Consider the following 20,270-nt stretch of genomic DNA (forward strand, 5'->3'; position numbering starts at 1 on the left):
TCGAACGGATGTTTGCCAACCCCTATTTTTTCCTATACTTTACCATTGCAAAGTTTTTGATGCTCATTTTGAGATTAATTTTCCGAGTTAGTGGATATAAAAGGGTTTACTTGTTTCGTAACCATCATTTTTCTTCTAAATGTTCAATGAATGCTATTTAAATGTGCGGATATCCTACTTTAATTTAGTCTATCGGCTTTTTGGTAGTGATTTACAATAAACTAAAACTTTAAACTGATATATTTAGGTAGAAAAACACGGAAACTAGGTAATATAACAACCGTGTATGAAATATGTCTGAGAGAGAGAGAGATTTTATTATTTCGTCAACCAAAAAACGTAAAAAATAGTCATCAGTAAAATAGCAGAACTAGCAAAAAAAAATTTTTTTTTGGTATGGACAGGAGGAAGCGATACGACCATACGGTCATAGAAGTCAGCTCCCACCATATATATATATATGAAAATTGTTTGATCGTTTACTACAATTTTGATGGATACGGTACTTTTGACATATTGATGATTACCCTTCAAGGATATCTAGAGAAGTGTTTCACAACCTTTTTTGTTTGCGGACCTCCTTAGTTCGCCAATGTAGTCACGGACCTCTACATCAAAGCGCAGGGCTTTACTAGCGTTTTTTCTATATCATGCGCAATTTTTTTTTTGGCGATTTGTGACGTCACTTCGTAGAAAGCTTGTGTTTCAATGTGGAGAATATCCAATTGCCTTCCATCTTTTCGTTTCAGAGATAGTTCTCGTATTTTGAAGAAATATATGTAGGTCATTTTTCTCATGTTGTGAATGTTTCTGCTACAAGTGGCGTTTAAGCTTTGATGGCTTCATTACTTCGTTGCGATAAGTAGCCAGGTAAATAAGCCTTTTGAGAGATCGATGTCTGTCCACATGGGTTTGTTACTTTAGGAATTGGTATGTCACAATAACACATTTAAAAGTATGAATATTTTATTTATACCATGTTTACCGCCGAAGTATCGGCAACCGCATCGCATGAGCTTGCAATGTAACCTTCAAATAACAAAAAATTATAATTTCCTCGGACCCTTGAAATTGCCTTGTGGGCTCCTTGGGGAACCCCGTTGAGAAACACTGATCTAGACTCTAGAGCTGACATGGGCAAACTACGGCCCGCGGGCCGAATCCGACCCGTTGGGTAGGTTAATCTGGCCCGCCTCAAGATGCCACAACCCCACTGAACCAAATTTTAATGTTTTAGCTGAAAAATTGCTCAAGGAATGTGTCGAGATTGGCATTAAATTTAGTTTTGGCACGGGGCTTACTGTTTTCCGTATTTGCATATCTAGGACTGTAAATATTGCTCATGAAATGTAATTTTCTACGTCACACTCACATGGCCCGCAAGTCTAGGTGTGCAAAAATTTTGGCCTTTTGTTCATAAACCTTGCCCACCCCTGCACTAGTCTGTCTGTGAAGTTGTGTATATTATCATTGTTACGTTAAGGTTGCACTGTTGCTGTTAAGCTTGAACTTGATTGGTCAAGTAACCCCACATATATTGTTTCAACTTCCGCGCTATTGCCTGATTTGAGTCACTCATCATTTATAGCTTGAACTTGAGGCAATTTATATTTCTCAGTCACACAAACTTTGACCAAGCTTCCTGAATTTGAATAAATGCATCTCGATTCTCGAATCGTATAAAGCTGGCTGCAATTCATACATTCCCGGAGAAGAAACAAAAAGGTACTCCATCCTCAAAATGTTGGTTATTGGATAATGAACTGTCGCCATTTCACGTCGGATTATTCCGGCCTGGGTTGCAGATTTGAATTACATGGGGTATAATTATTTGTGAGAGTATTGTAGCAAGGTGATTCACATAACCACTGGTCGGTTACGGCTTCATCCACAAGCAAGGCCATGCATCCGAAACAAACAACTGGCTAACTAATTCCATACCCGACATGGACTGGTAACGGGACCAGACGCGGTGGTACGGCTTATCCAATAAAAATAATATCTCATCCTAATAAATCCAGCGTGGGGTGCGAATAATTTGAAGAGAATTGGATTGAATGCCAATGGTACCACTGTTGGACTAAGCCCTCTCCGCTACTCATGCTCGTATGTCTGCAATTGGTCATCTATATCCGTGCAAAGTAACGAGACAAAAGGCTGTGGTCCATTGTATGATTAGGACATTCTACCAACATACTCATACTTTCTACTAATGTTTGAAAAAAATCCCCAACAAAACAGGACTATGAGTAACAAAGAAAATGATAAAGTGTGTATATTATTTATTGCATCTTTAAAATCTATATTGAGTAAAATTTGCACGCAATCGAAGATCCCCCAATAAAACACATGATTAAATTGAAATTTCTCCAACAGTCAATTTCAGGTACAAATATTACGGGAGTCACTTGGCTAGTCCCTGAACTCGGAATATAACTAAAATAAGGAAAATTGGAAAGATATTATGACCTAACCATAACCTGGTACACATACTATGTTCCGGTGTCCACCATCTTGGTTCACATACTACGGGAGCGCCCTTACTTAATGCTCAAAACCAAAGTACTTCCTAAAATAGTCCGTACATTGGAAATTTTTTGGAAGTGATTATACCTTGACATTCGGAACTCATGCTATTGGTAGCCAATGAGCAGATGCATATCTCCCGGTGATATAGTGATATATCTGAAATAAGAATATGTGGCCTAGTATAAAACAAGGTCTGTTATGTGGTAATCATAGAATCATATAGATTAGGGTTTCCCAAACTTTCCATTATGCCATTATGCTGAACCACCTGGCAACATTTCCTCAATTTGTTTTACCTGTCTTTCAATATCAGTGAGCAAGGAGGAAGCTCCAATCCGAAACAAGTCATTTCTCATCCATTCATCACCCAACTCTTCTTTCATCAAGGCAAGCCAAGTACGAGCGTCCTTCGCACTACGGATTCCTCTTGCTGGTTTGAATCCAACCTGAGAAAACAATGTCAACACGAATAAACACTATAAATCAGTGGTTCTCAAACGGTAGGGCGCACCCCAGAAGGGGTCGTAGACAATTTGATCAATTTGTTTTACTTTTCCAGTCAAAAGCAACTGTACTAATAAAATTAATAAAAAATTTTGCTTGTTTTTGAAACTTCGTTTCCTCATTTCATTATTTACGTTCCATCCGCATATTTTCAACATGTGATTTAAAAAACATACTTCCACCTTACTATATGCTATTTGTAGCTTATTTATAGCTAGTTATTTTTGAGGTGTGGCCCAAGACTTGACAAATTCTAAAAATGAGATGATGCGTGGCCCAAAAAGTTTGAGAACCACTGCTATAGACATTTCACCGTGGTTTTGAAATAAAAGAAAATGAAAATTTTTTTTTAAATTATGAGAGTTGAATATAACACATGACAAAAGTTGACTCTTCAATTTTCCAAACATACCTTATAACCTGTTTTCTGATAATACTCTCTGATAGCTCTAACCATCACTAATCCAACAGGTACGAAATAGCACTTTTTTCCGATTTTAAAAGCAAAAATTCCAAGTTGACAATTATTTTTGTGCCAGTATGAAGTTGACAAATAAGTTGCCTACTAGTACTTTTGTAACCCAATTTTGCATTACATAAGATATTTGCTGGAATTCTAACCTATGTGGTGCATACATTTGAGATAAAGCTTTCGCATTAAACGGCAAAATTCTTGTTTATAATATGATTATTATACAAGCACACCGATTCCGCTTCTCCCGTAAAAACAGTTGGCGGCGTCTTTGAAACCAGATGTCCTAATACAAAGCAGTGCGTTCCTTCAAACGAGAGTGGTCATGTGACTGTCAATGACATCGATGAATTGTGAGCCAAATTACACGATTTTCTAGTGCAAGTTTAACGAGATTTGTTCCTTAGTGAATTTATTGGAGTCATTCAGAAAGTTGATTAATTGAATACAGGGGAAGCATTTATTTATCATCTCACTGGCCAACATCTGGCAGAATTGTACGATCATGTTGTCTTCCTTAAATAATAACTTTATTAATGAATGTTTATATTTTACATCTGAGTATTAATTATGATATGTTCGTTGGGTTTTCATTTATTTCAAATTAGAAATTGTCCGGGATGCCCAAATAGGTGTATAATAATAATATTATAGTGTAATCGAGTAACCAACATACCAAAGAAAAGTCTAAGGAACTTGAAGCGCTCAGCCAGGATTAGGGTAGAGTTAAATACCGGTAAGTGCTTTAATCGTACAATTTACAACTCCGTAAGACGTCTGTTAAAAACATTCCAGAGTTTCGTGTAGCTCGCCTCCCTCTGTAGTCGTTTGGTTAATATTAGGTATGCCTATTTCAAGAATATACTTGCTAATCTTCGACCATTATTTAATTCGCAATCAGTTGTAACCACGTAGCATTTTTTTTTCTTCTAAAATGAGGTATTTCCGGAGAGAAACAAATGTTAGAAATGGAACGATAAAAATAGTGAAAATCAATTTCAAGAGAAAAGTAAAACTCGCGAGTATCAATGGTTTTACAATCGTTTATATGCGCAAAAACATTGATTAAATGTGCATGAAATGTGTGAAACTATTACTCATGGTAATTTAATGTTAATCTTTTTATTGCCATTCTATGAGTATTTACCTACACGTGATTAGAGACTGGCAAAATCAGATTTTTTCTAATAGAATAATTTGAATATTTATTTAAGTTAATAGACACTTACTAAACTCGGTAACAAGGCCGAGTGTTTACTTCCTAATTTTGTCACAATCGCGGATTATTTTTTGTCACTGTGACCGTTTCAGAGGCCAACATCCTAATTATTGTTGCACTATTTTTTAAATTTATAACAAAAATTAAAATAACTAACAGATAGGTTACAATTACATCAGACCTTTTCGTGCCGTTTTGCACGAGTGAATTCATATGCGTAACCCATCTGACAGTTATTTTAATTTTTGTTGTATATTGTGACTCTACTAAGTTTTATCAGGGGATACGTGAGCCCAACTAATTTACCTTGCTCGGCGCTCTTGAAGTATGTATACCAATTTGGAGATAACTAATTTTGTTCACTTATTTTACATCAATTTGTGTAACGGGACTGAAACCTATGGACGGGGTATATTCACTTGGCTAACACTCACAGTCCCCGAGCTCGTAATGGAATTGATTAAAAAGGAAAATCAGGATAAAAGTATGGCCTAACCCTAACTTGGTACACATACTTCGGGAGTACTCCTTGCTCTATGCTATTGCAGCAGTGGAACCGTAAGTGTATATATAATGCAAAGATGCTATAGCAAGAATAAAGGTAACTATTCATATTTGATTCAAAAGTTTTGCTGCATACTAACACAAATGTATTTCTGCAACGTTGACGGGGATCAGACTTTTCCAGACCAACAACTATGACTAGAAAAAGTATGCAACAAGACTCTTGACTGGAATCAAAAAAAAATTTAAAAGCTCACAAAATTATGGGTTAATTTATTTGGAAGTTGGAATTTAGGTGCGGCGGTGTGGCTCATATACTAAGCGCCAGGAATATGCCATATGGTTAAGCCATCTTATCGTCAATTCTATCCCCCGGGATAAATATGTAAACCCTATCCTACAATACTTACCAGCCATCATTGCTACCAGACTTGATTTATAAACATTTGTCATAGTTCCTAAATCTCCTGTTTCGAGTATTGTTTTCATATGAATACATTCACCACATGCTTTCTTACATGCCTTCGAAAATGCCTTGAAAAATATTCAGAATCGTAAACAAGTCGTAATTTATATTTACACTTTGAAACTTAGTTTTTAGGGATACTGTTTTTATAGACAAACCAGAATTCAGACAATGAGTGGGTACAAGTTCCGTTTCGAATATAAAAAGGAATTTGCTGATGTCAAACAAAGTCGAAGGGTAAGAGCCATATTATGCTCACTGCTGCTATTGTGACAGCGATATCAACCCAGAGGCCATGGGAAAAACAGCAATTAGCAATATTAGCGATAAAGTGCGCTTAAATCAGTTGCACGTTTGTTTGAAAGCAGTACTGTTTTTCACGGACCATTTGGCGCTCTACATATTTTTCCTCTCTCAAAAATTATTCGTGCCTTATAAGTATAGTATGGTGCGCCTAATATATAGATCAGGTAGTGCTTTATGTTTATTCCCCACATCCATCCTCAGGATGTCTTGCGTATTAACATCCTTACAAGCCGCCACTTTTATGTAAAGAACGACTGGAGTACGAATCCCACACAAAGGGACTGCGAAGCCCAAAACAAATTCGAAACTAAACAAATTTGAAAAAATAATTTCATCTTTCTAACCTTTCCAATCTCCATGTAAAGCTTCGGTCCTCGAAATCACAATATCAATTTCAGAAGCTCCCGACTCGACTGCCCTTTGAATTTCGATCAATTTGATTTCCAAAGGAGTCTGTCCTGCAGAAAAGCCAGTTGCAACTAGAAAATAACAAAATAACATTTAATTCGGTCATAATCATTTCATACAGACTGTAAAAAAAGTAATGCAAATCCAGGCTGGGTATTCAGTAAACTGAAAGCACGCATTAGTAATGACTATAGCGATATGCCAACTAAATATTAAATAACATGTTGTGTGTTAGCATATGGAAAGGGTATTAATGAAATAGCAAATATTAAAATTTGGATGACAGTTTTAATGGTAAATTACAAAGAAAAAGCTGCTTTTTGAACTGTTTTTTTAATCAGAGTTTGAAGCCATATTCACCAAATAGATAAAATTAAAAAATATATCTGTTTTTCTTTCTTTTTTTTAAAACAGTTTTTTTCTTCAAATTTCACCTTCCCTGCATAATAAAGCTTGGGGAGATGTATAAGTATAAAACTATTAACAGCTTGAAAAGATTGAATAAAGCACAATAAGAATTCTCATGATAACCCCGAAGAAAACTGATAAAATAGATTCCAACTTCGAACCATATTTCCTGAAATAACCAGAAATCCTCTTGATTATAATTTCCCACCAACTGCAAACCCAGGCTGGGTAATCAATTATTCAAGGGCAAGCAATTTCAAATGGCTAGAACAGTGGTTCCCAAACTTTTTCAAAAAAATTGTCTGACGGACCCCTTGCAATTTTGTTTTTGTTTCGCGGCCCTGTGCACTAATTGACTAAAATAGAACATTATCAAAGAAAGACAGAAAGATATCACATAAAACAAGATCACAACAAAAATAAATGCTTCACACGGTGTAGTGCAAAACATATCTTCACCTGCGTTTATCACGATAAAATGACATACGATTATCTCAATTTTAATTTTAGAAGACATTTTGAAATTGATAATACAGAGTTGAAAACGTAAAAATATATGCCTACCGTTACCTTGTGTCATTGACACCTAAAAACTAAAACGTAGTGCCTTTCTGACTGCGCTATATTTAACGCTATCCACCTTTCAAAACAAAAGCGTAAATCAGCATTTAGAAACGGAGTGGCATACTTTATCAACTACCTACTGTAATTCTCTCCTATAACAACAAGCATGCAAAAAGGCAGCGCCATCTACACCTCCAAGTGCAGTTTTAGGTATTTAGCGGGATTTCCAAACAATGGCCGCTATGGCTAAACGGCGCTCCAGAAGCATATGTACCAAGATGTCGCACGACCTGAACCCTAACCGGTACACAATACCATGTTCAGGTTGTGCGCCATCCTGGTGCACATAGATTACTTCTGGAGCTCCGGTTAAACCACGGCGACTGACTTTTTAGATGCCCCAAACCGGTACCACGGCAGCAAATTAAAAAATCATGTCGGGTAAAATTTTGATGCCGTAACCAAGGCATGTCGGATGTATTGGCAGGGCTGCCCCTGTTGGTGACAAACAATGAGTAGGTTGGTACTTTTTTTGGTATATTAAACAAAAGTACGGCGCATGACTTTGTTGCCGATAATACTGATTACTAAATTATAGCGCCATTAAACCATGGCATGAGACGCCGCGGTTTGTTCGTGGCAGGAGCTGTCATAGCTTTGTGACGTCACAATTGGGAAAGCCTAATCGAAACAAAAAGTGAAGAATCAGTGTCCTCAGCAGAGATTGTAAAGCATCATAAAGCGATAAATGTGTCTTTCCAAATTTAAGCAGTTTATTTTTGCATTATCAAACTGTGAGCCATCCAACAGATTTCTTTCGCGGACCCTCGGAAAGTACTTCACGGACCCCAAAAGGTCCGCGGACCCTAGTTTGGGAACCACTGGGCTAGAACAATATGCCAACTATAGAGATTGATTAATTCATGATGTATGAGAGCATATCGTTTAAGTCAGGGGTGTGCAACCTTTAATACAGAAGGGCCAGATAGAAATAACTGGTTGAAACCACGGGCCGCACCTTAACATGCGCTATCTAGTAGTAGGAACGAAAATTTTGGTTATTGATTTTGTGACATGCGTTGTTTGCACAAACTAGATGTTAATAAGACATTTTGAAGTCATAGGCATGGATAATAAATTGGACCCATGTATGGACACAACGTAATGGGATTAGAGTTCTCCATACAAAAAATAAACTTGTTTTGCAATCTGCACATCATTCAAAATTTGCACTTCCCACTCGTGCTGCAAAATTTTTTCTTGAGAGCTGCAGGTTGAACAGCCCTGTTTGCGTAAATAATAGTAATAGGTCGAACTAAAACGCGATCCAGCCTGATGCAACAGGAGTATTATTGATTCCAGCAGCTTTGAAACATTGAACTGCTTCTTGCACTCTGGCTGGGTAGACACACACAGCTCCTACTGCTATACCTACAGATTGCAATTCACTGCATTACTGAACAAAATAAATGGGAGGAATGATGAGATTCATGAGAACTATGAAATAATTTGTATTAATTCATCCCAAGAAATATAGGTACTGCCGTAGTATATGTACCAAGTTAGGATTAGGCCATAATTTCATTCCAATTTTCTTTTTTTAGTTCTATTACGAGTTAGGGGACCGTCTGTGTTAGCCAAGTGAATACACCGTCTGCCCATCGGCTTCTGTCCCTTTACACAACTTGATGTAAAGTAGGCGAACAAAATTAGTTACCTCCATAGTGGTACACATACTTCTGGAGCGCCAAAATATAATATTTAAATACATTTGAAAATAAACAACAAAACTTGCAGCGCAATAAATTTGATATTTTTTACAATACGAGTTTTCATGAAAAATGCTTCACATTGAAGTTATTTTTCAGTAAATTTATAGCCTACTCCTTAACAGCAAATTGAAATTGTACCGATTGTTCTACACCAGGGGTGGGCAACTTCTCTAGTCGGCGGGCCAGATGTGGGAAAATGAAGTTCTCGGCGGGCCGAATAATAACATGAATAGTATTCAATATCTTAATCACATATTTATTCGCTAATGCAAGAAAGAAAATTATAAATCCAGTTCAAAGTAAAGTTTAAACTACAAAAAATAGGGACCAAAAAACCCATAATGAATTTATCATATTGTACTAAAAGTGTAATAATGTAATATCATATTGTACTGATGTACAGTCAGCGGGCCGGTCAAAATCTCGCCGTATGTTGCCCACCCCTGTTCTATACCAATTGTTATGAAACGATGGGGGATGCTCTACAAGGGGGAGAGGTAGACAATTTTTAAGGGGGTGTGAAGCTGAATAAACGAAAAAATATTGAATATTGACATTTCAAATATTATGTACACATATTTTCAACAAGTTTTTTGAAAAAAAATTATACCTCAGCCATGCTGTCATTTGTAGCCTATTGTTAGCTATTTTTTGGAGATGGGCGAGGGACTTGACAAATTCTAAAGAGGGGGCGGGGCGTTCCATGAAAAGTTTGAGAATCACTGTTTTAGATTAAATATTTAGAAACAGAAACAATTGCAAAGCAATATCTCACCAGCATCCTTCATGTCGAAAGCTTCAATTAAATCATCTCTGATTGGATGTTGAGCTTTATAGCAAAGTCTTTGTTCGTTTGAAAAAGTGTCATCTCATGATAAAGGCATTGAATCAATACATGTTGTTGCTCTCAATAACCAAGCCGCCTGTTAGAAAATAATATTTTGTGACTGATAGGCCTATATGATTGTGTTTGAACAAATGTCCAAACTCTTAGACTTTGTTTCGTGAGATCGTTATTGTAAAATATCAAATTTTGTAAACGCTACCGCCTACCGGTATTGATTTTAAAAGTTAATTACCGGTACCGGCTGACCGGTACCGGTATGGCTTGAAAAGTTCAAATTACAATTAAACCCACCTGCCATGCTTTTTTCAGTTCTTTTCTTTAGCACAAAGTTTCTGCTCTTCTATTTACAGCGGGAAGATTTACTAGGCTATAGTATAATTCGTTGAACCCAATCTGAATCTGTAATAAGACAAAGTCACAACGATTTGCCACATACCGTAATACTGCAATATCATAAGAAGAGCACAATATTTGCATGAATACCGGCAATGGTAGAGTGATTGCAGCATTATTTAATTTACGGTACCGGTACCGGTACTTAGTAAACTCAGGTAGTATACTGGGGTCTCATGTAGTTTCTTACCTAACATACTTCTAGTGGGCGTAACATGACAATTTTTTTACATATCAATCCTAACCCCCACCTGACCACACCATCCAAAAATTACGTCACTACGACGTCACAGTGACGTAATAGAGCCCTTCAAACTATGCGAACTGTCATCCAAGACGCGCAGACGAGAACCCGAAATCGAACAGCCATTTCTCTCGTTTTCTCGTCGCAACGATCCCGATAGGAGAGAGGTCGCTGACGTCAGTCAGTTCTTTATCATCGGCGCCGATGCTATTTCGGGCGATCGTACGAGTATTTGACAAGCTCTATGACGTGATTGTGACGTCGTAGTGACGTAATTTTTGGATGGCGTAGTCAGGTGAGGGTTAGAATTGGCATGTCAAAAAATTGTTATGCTACGCCTACTAGAAATACGTTAGGTACGAAACTACACGAGACCCGTCTACTGTATCTTATTGGTATCTAGTCGACAGGTAGAGCTGTAGGCCAGACCAAAGCGTATATATAATAGAGATGTACCGATACCACTTTTTTCGCCGATACCGATACCGATCCGATACCAACTAAAAACGCCGATACCGATACGCCGATACTACAAAAAGGCCGATACTACCGATATTCCGATACCGATACTATGTAATTATTACTTAATTAGGTGTGCTGTGTAGGGCAGACGGGTTAAAACAATGGTCTTTGAGCGTTGTTCATAGCACACATTATTTCAGATCGAAAAAGAGATATATCACATAATATGAAGTTGATGTTTGGCATCCAGATGCTTTAACTGATTAAGATACACGCTAGTAATCTCGGTGTTCAATTAGAAAAATCCTGATCCGGGATGTCCAATTCAGATTTATTGTTAATATCGCGACCTTCGAATATCGTTATTCATGTTTAAAAGAATATCGCCCACACATTCTAGCGCCGCCGTCCTACGTTCAAATTAAAAGCATTTTACAAATATTTTATTTTGTGGCTAATCGTAATCGTCGCCGCAATAAAACAAAGCCAACATGAAAGAATATCAATCAGCACCGACAAGAAGAAGGCCTACCTATAACCGTCGAGGAGGTTTTTTCACTTTACTATTTTATATTATTTTACAATTGCTATCATATATTTTGAGACAATCTAGTCTAACTCTAGGCGGTCATGTCAAAATATCTATAAAGAAATTGTGTAGTTAAACAAAATTAAAATTAATACCTGCGTAGACTGATAATTGTGTCGGAATTTAGTTTATCGATGTTGACGGACTAAATGACAGTCGTTCTTGACGACAAACAGTCAGAATTTATACCCGTGCTAAAAGTCCATGTGACGTTAATAAGGACCCCAATTCTACTGTATGATTTAAAACTGGGCGCCTACTTGCTTTTTGTTATGTGTAACGTAATACGTATGTCTTACGTTGGTTACTAATGCGTATACATTAGTTCTCTCGTTCTGTTGTATGACGCTCTGACGTTGTGCGTTTGTACAGTATCGTCTCGTATTTTCATTTCGTTACTTTATTCAGTATATTCATTCCGTATATATTGCTTCACTTGCACTGCACATGTATCTTATCTTACATTCTTATGAACACTTGTAATACACTAGTGCACCGTTGTAGCGGTGTTGATATTTCTGACTGATTTATATGTATATTGGGACAACAGAATAGCCGAGTATTTCGCCTGTATTCCAAAGACAGTTCAATAGTCGTTAGCGAGGAAGACGGTCTTTTTCTACACTGTCAATCGCCGTCGCCTTTAACCCTCGCTACGTTACAAATTGGTGGCAGCTGTTAAAGTACGTGGATGACGACAATTGAAGAATATTTTGGAGTCTGCATATTACATGACGGCAAGTGTTTTGTAGAAATTTTGAACGATTCTACTCAACCCTCCATTCTACTGACAAAATATCAGAAGATTCTTGTCAACTCAACTTTGACAAAGAATTCCGATTGCAATCAAGATATGTTTTTTTCGATGCCTTCTTGGGTTCTCGGACTTGGCGGAACAATTGTTTTCTTGGTTGTTACTTTCGTTATTTTCCTGATCATTCGTGCTATTCTTCGAAGAGACTAGCTTGATGGAAGAAGAGAAGTGTACTATTTTGGTTGATACACTGATTATCCTTGCTGCGGTGAACATTTTGGTGACTATTCTTGCAATTTCAGTGTGGATCGTCGGACTGCTAACTTTGTGTAAGTGTTGCTCTCAACCTAGCAATACTGACAAAACAACAAAGCGAACCGATCAAACGATTCGCCCGCAATTGATATCACCACCACATCGACCTGTGCCAGAATTTCCGGATTGCAACCGTTCAAGACGCCCTTATCCAGGATACGATCGAACCTTACCAAGGAGAGGAAGAAGTCAAATCGCATCTCCTGCATTAGACGCGACATCTTCAGAAGAGTTGGACAGCTCGCTTTATCAAATCCCGTTGCAGAACATTAGTCCTATTAGTTTAGGCGAATTGGGATTGAGAATCGACGAACTGGACAGTGAAAGAACAATACATTTGTAAAATTTGTTGTGGTGTATGGAATTACGCAACAGAAAACTTAAGAACGTTTTTGAAACAAGTACAAGTACCTATATTTCGAGTACTTCAATAACTGTTACTCCGCAACGACATAGTTCAAAAACTCCGCGAAAAATCATGAGTCGATCGAAAGACTTTCAATCAACTTCTGGCTCGACTTCAGAGGATGAAACCATTGTATCAAGTATGTCTACTACTTTTGTTACTGCTTCTGTTTTTTCTACTAGTGTAACTTCACCAAGTGATATGGGTAACGATACCACACTCGTTACTACCTTTTCTAGACCCTTTATTACAAGCTCTATACCTGGTGTTGCTTATCCTAGTAGTCAATATGCAAATATGTATGGAAATATTCCGTATCAAATGTATGGTCATTATGATCCTTTTTCTCATAATAACCCTCATATGGTAGCTCCGCAAAATCCAATTGCCCAGGGGTCCCATCAGCCCGCCCCCCAACAACAACCTTATGTACAAATTGTACCGGGGGCCGAGGGACGCCGTCCTGATGTTACACGGGAAGATTATCAAATTGCTCATGCGGCAACAAAAACCCTTAACCGTAGTATCAAAGCTTTTCGTGATGGGGATGACCCAAATAAATTTGCTATTTGGTTTAATGCTAGTTTATACCATACCGAAGCTAGGGATGACCCTGCAAAAGCAATTTGCTTGTATGGTTTCATTGATGCAGATGTTCTTGCCCGCTTGAGAACTGTTATTCCTGCCCAAGACAGTTTTAATTCTGATGCTATTTTACAATATTTGGTAAAGTTTTCTGGTTCAGCTGGTGAAACTAGCCCCCACCAGAAATTTAGAGATCGCATACAGCAGGTAGGCGAAAGCTACACCGCGTATGCACAGGATCTCGAACATTTGGGTTATTTGGCATTTGGAAAAACACCGACTACAGAAAAAATACTGTGTCAACAATTTAAGCATGGCATTAGAAATAAAAGAGCTAAAGAGTTTTTAGATATGGTTGGACCTATGAATACATCTTTTCGTATTTTTGCTAAATGTTTAATGGAGAGAGCAGCAAACTCGAGACAATTTGCATATGATTATGTGGATCCAAATGATTCACAGCATTCGCAGGTCAATGCGATGAGCTCAAAGCCAAGATATGACGGTAGTCGAAATGGCGATTCCAGACGCCAAAACTATCGTGGGAAACAAAATGGCCGCCGAGGCCGTGGATCACGTAACAGAGGTCGGGGTGGCCGTGGAGGTTTCTCCGGCACACAAGAACCTCGAAATCCCGATGGTTGTACTTACTGTAGAAAGACCAATCATACAGAGGAGAATTGTTTTGCTCTACAGAAAGTTTTACGTAGATACCAGAATATAAAGATTAAGGATGATAAACAGTCCAAACCCGATGTTAACACAGTGTTAAACACGGAAGGGTTGGGGAACGAGGCCAGTCACCAACCCGAGAAATAGATTCCAATATAGATCCCGAATCAAATGAACGGCCTGTAAATGAAACTGAAAAACCCTTGACAACTAAAGCATATGAAGAATATGCTAAGAAAGTCTCGAACACCCTTTCCAATGTTACTAACCAGCACAGGGAACTGTGTACTCCCGCTTATACCGACATTTTGATCGGAGATAATTTGCATGCAAATACTATCATAGATAGTGGTGCTGGTGCCTCTTTCATTTCATCTTCTCTGTGGAAAAAAGCTAGCAAAAGTCAGGACATAGAATCCGTCACACAGAGATTTGAATGTTATAGGGGAGAACCTATTAATATTAAAGGTAGAACTAAAATACGTATTCGTATTGGAAGTATAGACGACTATCACATGTTTTTTGTAGCAGAAGACATTAGGGGTAATGTCGATAAAATATTGTTAGGAAACGATTTCCTTAATAAATATTCCTGCATTATTGATTACAATGACTGTAGTCTTAAGATTGGGCAAAGCTGCATTTATTTTACATGTGAACCAACCCCATATCCAAGACGCACTTACAAAGTGTCGTCAATAGATGAAGTCGTAATCCGACCATCTGAAACTGTCGTCCTAATGGGAAGTCTGATGGGTGATAATAATGACACAGACATTAACACTAATAATATTACCGAGACTGATTTTCAACCTATTTTTCCCGATAAGTCAAGTGGAATAGAACCGACCCGTACTTTTGGTTATTTTGAATATAGACTTCCTTTGCAGCAAAAGGAGTCGGCTCTTGTATCTAACTTTGTTTCATATTCTGTTGATGCCCAAATACCGGTTCGTATCACGAACCCAGGACCGTTTTCATTGAAAGTTAATAGAAATCAACTGCTTGGTGAGTTCACTCCTATAGCAGGTTCAGGTGAGGTTTTCAATGCTTCACCCAATGACTGGATTCTTGTTGATAACACGTCAGATCACTCTTGTTGTAATATTAACGTGACCGAAAACACGAAAAAGAATCCACCTAAGATTAATTTGAAAGAGAAATTTGCAGATTTTCGTTCGAAAGTATCTTTTGATGATGTGAAATTAACTCCTTCAGAGAAGGAAGAATGGTATACTTTTCTTGAACAGAATTTCGATATTATGTCTTCTAGCCCATGGGATCTGGGTAGAACAAATTTATGTGAACATGAAATTCCAACGGTCGGGGGACCGATTCGTTTACGTCCAAGGCGTGAACCACATGCTTTTAGAGGTGAAATTAAAAGACAAATACAAGAATTGCTAGATAATGGTATAATTCAAGAGTGTGAAAGTCCATTTTCTTGTCCTATTGTACCCGTAAGAAAGAAAAATGGTTCTCTTAGAATTTGTTGTGATTATAGATTTTTGAATGACATTACAGTAAAACAGAATACACCCTTACCTAGAATTGATGATGTTTTAGATGCCCTAGGTGGTGCTAAGTATTTTTGTTGTCTAGATTTTACTTCTGGTTATTACCAAATTCCTATTGCAGAGAAGGACAAATATAAAACAAGTTTTGTTACATCTACTTCACAGTACCTATTTAATGTACTTCCATTTGGTTTAACTTCTGCCCCTGCTGTTTTTGTTAAGCTAATGAGACGTATGTTGAAAGGATTAGAGTATCAAATTTGTGTGTGCTACTTAGATGACCTTGTTGTTTATGCTTCAAATTTAACCGAATTGAAGTCCAGAATTTGCCGTGTTTTTGAGCGGATTCGTTCCGCGAAATTGAAACTCAATGTCGGCAAATCGAAATTTTTGTGTAGTAAGGTGAAATTTCTTGGTCATGTTGTAAGTAGTGAAGGTGTTTCTTCAGACCCTGAGAAAGTTAGTGCTGTAAAGAATTGGCCTGTACCAAAGACTGTTACAGAGCTAAAATCATTTTTAGGATTTTTGACGTACTATAAACGTTTTGTAAAATCATTTTCACACATTGCTGATGTATTGTATAAACTAACTTCCAAGAACTTACAGACTTTTGTATGGTCTTCAGAAGCTGATGAAGCATTTTGTTTGTTAAAAGAGAAATTTACTTCTTTACCTATTTTAGCTTTTCCTTCACACAAAATGGAGGACACATATGTTTTAGATTGTGATGCTTCGATTATAGCTATTGGATCTGTTTTGAGTCAAAAACAAAATGGCGACTTACGCATTATCGCGTATGGTAGTCTGGCTCTTAACAAAGCCCAGAGAAATTATTCCACAACCAAGCAAGAACTGTATGCTATTGTGTACTTTGTCCAACATTTTCGAACTTACTTGCTTGGAAAGAAATTTACTATACGTACAGATCATGCCTCATTACAATGGTTAAAATCTTTTAAAGGTTCCTGTAGATTGTTTTGTAGGTGGCGAGATATTCTTGCCGAATATAACTTTGATGTAATTGTTAGACCTGGTAGATTGCATGGCAATGCTGATGCCTTGTCTAGAATTCCCCAAACTGAAATTCATGAAGTTTCAGTTGCAGATAATTGTGTTCTTGATAATCATTATTTAATGAGACACCAACAGGCAGATCCAGACATTTCTGTTGTATTATGTTGGATGGAGAATAAATTAAGACCTGAAATTGATGAGATTGAGAAATTTTCCCCAGAATTGAAAACCTTATGGTCAAAATTTGATGATTTGAAAATCATTGATGACGTATTATATAGACGTTTTGGAGATTCAGCCCTTGGAAAAGATTCTTATAGAATCGTGGTTCCCAAAGTTTTGATACCCTTAGTACTTCATCATGTTCATGACAAAAGTACTTCAGGACATTTTGGTATGAGAAAGACTCGTTTACGAGCAATGCAATTTCATTATTGGCATTCGTTGTATGAAGACGTAAATGATTTCGTTAAGTCTTGTTTGAACTGTCAGTCTAGAAAAAATCCAGTTCCTGCTCGTAAAGCACATCTGGTTCCCACAGTTTTGAGTGACATTAACGAAAGAGTTAGTTGTGATATTCTCACGATTTCAAAGTCAAATACCGGTAATAAATACATTTTTTCCATGATTGACAACTTTAGTAAATATTTACGTTGTATAGCAATTCCTGATCAAAAAGCTATTACAATAACACCTATCTTTGTTTCTGAGTGGATTTGTAATCATACCCCACCGAAGTCTTTGCATTCCGACTTAGGTTCGAATTTTGAAAGTTTTATTTTTAAAGATATGTGTAAAGAATATGGTATTAAGAAAACCCAAACGACTTCTTTTCATCCGATGGGTAATGGATGTACAGAAAGATGTCAAAGGACTTTGTTACAAATTTTATCCCATTTAACTGTTTCTAAAAAATTATCCTGGGATCTTGTTTTACCATTGGCGTGTTATGCTTATAATACTGCCATACATGATTCGACCGATATTCCACCTATCACATTGGCTTATGGAATTGTACCAAATGATACTCCCTTTGACTTGAGAAATTCAACAAAAACGATAAGCGACATTTCCCACGGAAGTAATTCTCGTGAAATTGATAACACATTAGATGTTATGTCTAGGAAAGATTCCGTTGCTTTATTGGCGCGAAAGCGTCTTGAGAAATCTCGTAAATTAATGGAAAAACAGTATAATAAGACTGCTATTTCTAATACTTTTCAAGTTAATGATTTAGTAATGCTTTATACACCTTCTGTACCTATTGGTGAAACTACTAAAATTGCTTATTTATGGAATGGTCCTTACAAAATTATTACAGTTTTGGAAAATCAGAATTTTCTGATTGAACCAGTTGATGAAAACATTAGGAAATCCCATCCTAGTATACGAGTCCATTTCAATAGACTCAAACCCTTTATTACAAGACGTGAATCCTTGGTTTGTCGTGGTGCTCCCGATATCCCTACTTCACCATTAAAACATTCAAAACCCCTTGTTTCGAAAACTCGTGTTTCGAAATTACCTACTCATTTTGATGATTTTGAATTGTATTGATTTTGTTTTATTATTAATTCAGTATTTTCATATTATTGTGTGTGAATTTAATTTTAATTGTATTCTCATGCTTTAAAATTTCATTATTGCAGTGCTTATTATATATTTCAATGTAATTATTTTTAGTGTGTGATATTTCCTATTATCGCATTATATTGCTTAATTGTATTTCAATATTTTTAATTATTGCATTTTCCCAAGCCTAAGTAAAACGCCTTCATCCTGATCAGATGATGAATATTTTTTTTTCGTATTTTTTCATTGAAATTACTTGTATCCATATTTGGTGTGAAAGAAATTCCCTACGTAAATTTCTTTCTTCATAAAGAAGGGAGGTGTAACGTAATACGTATGTCTTACGTTGGTTACTAATGCGTATACATTAGTTCTCTCGTTCTGTTGTATGACGCTCTGACGTTGTGCGTTTGTACAGTATCGTCTCGTATTTTCATTTCGTTACTTTATTCATTATATTCATTCCGTATATATTGCTTCACTTGCACTGCACATGTATCTTATCTTACATTCTTATGAACACTTGTAATACACTAGTGCACCGTTGTAGCGGTGTTGATATTTCTGACTGATTTATATGTATATTGGGACAACAGAATAGCCGAGTATTTCGCCTGTATTCCAAAGACAGTTCAATAGTCGTTAGCGAGGAAGACGGTCTTTTTCTACACTGTCAATCGCCGTCGCCTTTAACCCTCGCTACGTTACATATGTGCTATGTTGACATATTTCTTCATAATTACTATATAATATTAAAAATGGTAATATAAAAATTTGACAGCGAAAATAGCCAAATTAGTTGAGCTAGTTTGGCTGATAAATAGCTGAAAACATGTGAATCCTATTCTCTCGCGAGGGTGGGGACATGTATGGCTCATAGCTCACGATCTCTACAGACAAAAAATAAATTGAAAGTAGTATTCCAACTTATCTTTTAAAACATTCTGGACCAAATCAAAAAGGTAAATATATCGGAAATATCGGCCTTAATCTAACCGATACCAATACATGGCCGATACCGAAAAAATGACCGATATTGCCGATACCGATACCCGATACATCGGTACATCTCTAATATATAATATAAGCGAGGCAACACTCGGACAATTGACGCCATCTTGTGCCTATTGTTCTCGGCAATTTAACACGGCGCCTTACTAAAAGTTCCAACACAATTATTGGAACATACCTATTATTTTCACTAATATTTTAGATTTATAGTACATTAAATTGTCTTTAAAGACAAGTATACCGGTTCCGAGTTGCTTCCGAAGTAAACTGGTCATTCTAATCGTCATAATTAACCATTTGACAATGGCGTTCCTTATGACGTCACAGATGAAAAGTTGTATTTATTCTTCGAAATTACCGGCCGACCCAACTTTGCTTCAATAGCCGTTTCTATTTTCTGGTTAACATTTTTCGTCTGCCAAGCTCCATAATGCTCTACTGCTCAGCTTCAAGCTGCTCTAGAAGAACAAATGACATTGTAGGATTGTTGCGGAGACATTTTACAGCCTCAAATTGGCGTATCACTATAAAATCTCTATAAAATCAAAATTAGCGAAAAACTTTAGAAATAATGTTTGGGGGTCAAACGTCCATTTTTGCTAGGATTCAACGCATTTTTTATTCAATACCGGTAATTTTACATGGATGCATTGAGAGGTATCTAATGTCGAAGTCAGTTGCACGCGGGCGCAGTTGTTTTGCACGCCGTGAGCTATATTTCAGTAATTGGACGCCAG

The 20,270-nt window shown here is 37.0% G+C and overlaps 3 protein-coding genes across 8 annotated transcripts in view; 1 reads left to right on the forward strand and 2 right to left on the reverse strand.

Moving 5' to 3' along the window:
- LOC120333357 (deoxyribose-phosphate aldolase-like) overlaps window positions 1-10,475 on the reverse strand; it is a 128,111-nt gene extending 117,636 nt beyond the window's left edge. The window contains exons 1-3 of one of the 2 annotated variants that reach the window (XM_078113718.1): window positions 10,291-10,475; window positions 10,036-10,075; window positions 9,928-10,005 (exon numbers count right to left, since the gene is read on the reverse strand). In XM_078113718.1, the coding sequence (XP_077969844.1) occupies window positions 9,928-9,940 (13 nt within the window). In that variant the 5' untranslated portion in view covers window positions 9,941-10,005; window positions 10,036-10,075; window positions 10,291-10,475. Of the gene's footprint in view, window positions 1-9,927; window positions 10,076-10,290 lie in introns of both variants that reach the window. The other variant, XM_078113719.1, reaches the window with a different exon arrangement.
- LOC120330887 (uncharacterized) overlaps window positions 1-20,270 on the forward strand; it is a 394,767-nt gene that overhangs the window by 37,758 nt on the left and 336,739 nt on the right. The window lies entirely within an intron of this gene.
- LOC120330257 (uncharacterized) overlaps window positions 2,266-20,270 on the reverse strand; it is a 292,402-nt gene continuing 274,397 nt past the window's right edge. For 2 of the 3 annotated variants that reach the window (XM_078113708.1, XM_078113710.1), the window contains exons 8-10: window positions 6,345-6,479; window positions 5,639-5,762; window positions 2,266-2,975 (exon numbers count right to left, since the gene is read on the reverse strand). The gene's annotated coding sequence lies outside the window, so the exon portion shown is untranslated. The remainder of the gene's footprint in view (window positions 2,976-5,638; window positions 5,763-6,344; window positions 6,480-20,270) is intronic. The other variant, XM_078113709.1, reaches the window with a different exon arrangement.

This window comes from Styela clava, chromosome 6 (assembly GCF_964204865.1).
Source record: "Styela clava chromosome 6, kaStyClav1.hap1.2, whole genome shotgun sequence".
Classification (NCBI taxonomy): domain Eukaryota; kingdom Metazoa; phylum Chordata; class Ascidiacea; order Stolidobranchia; family Styelidae; genus Styela; species Styela clava.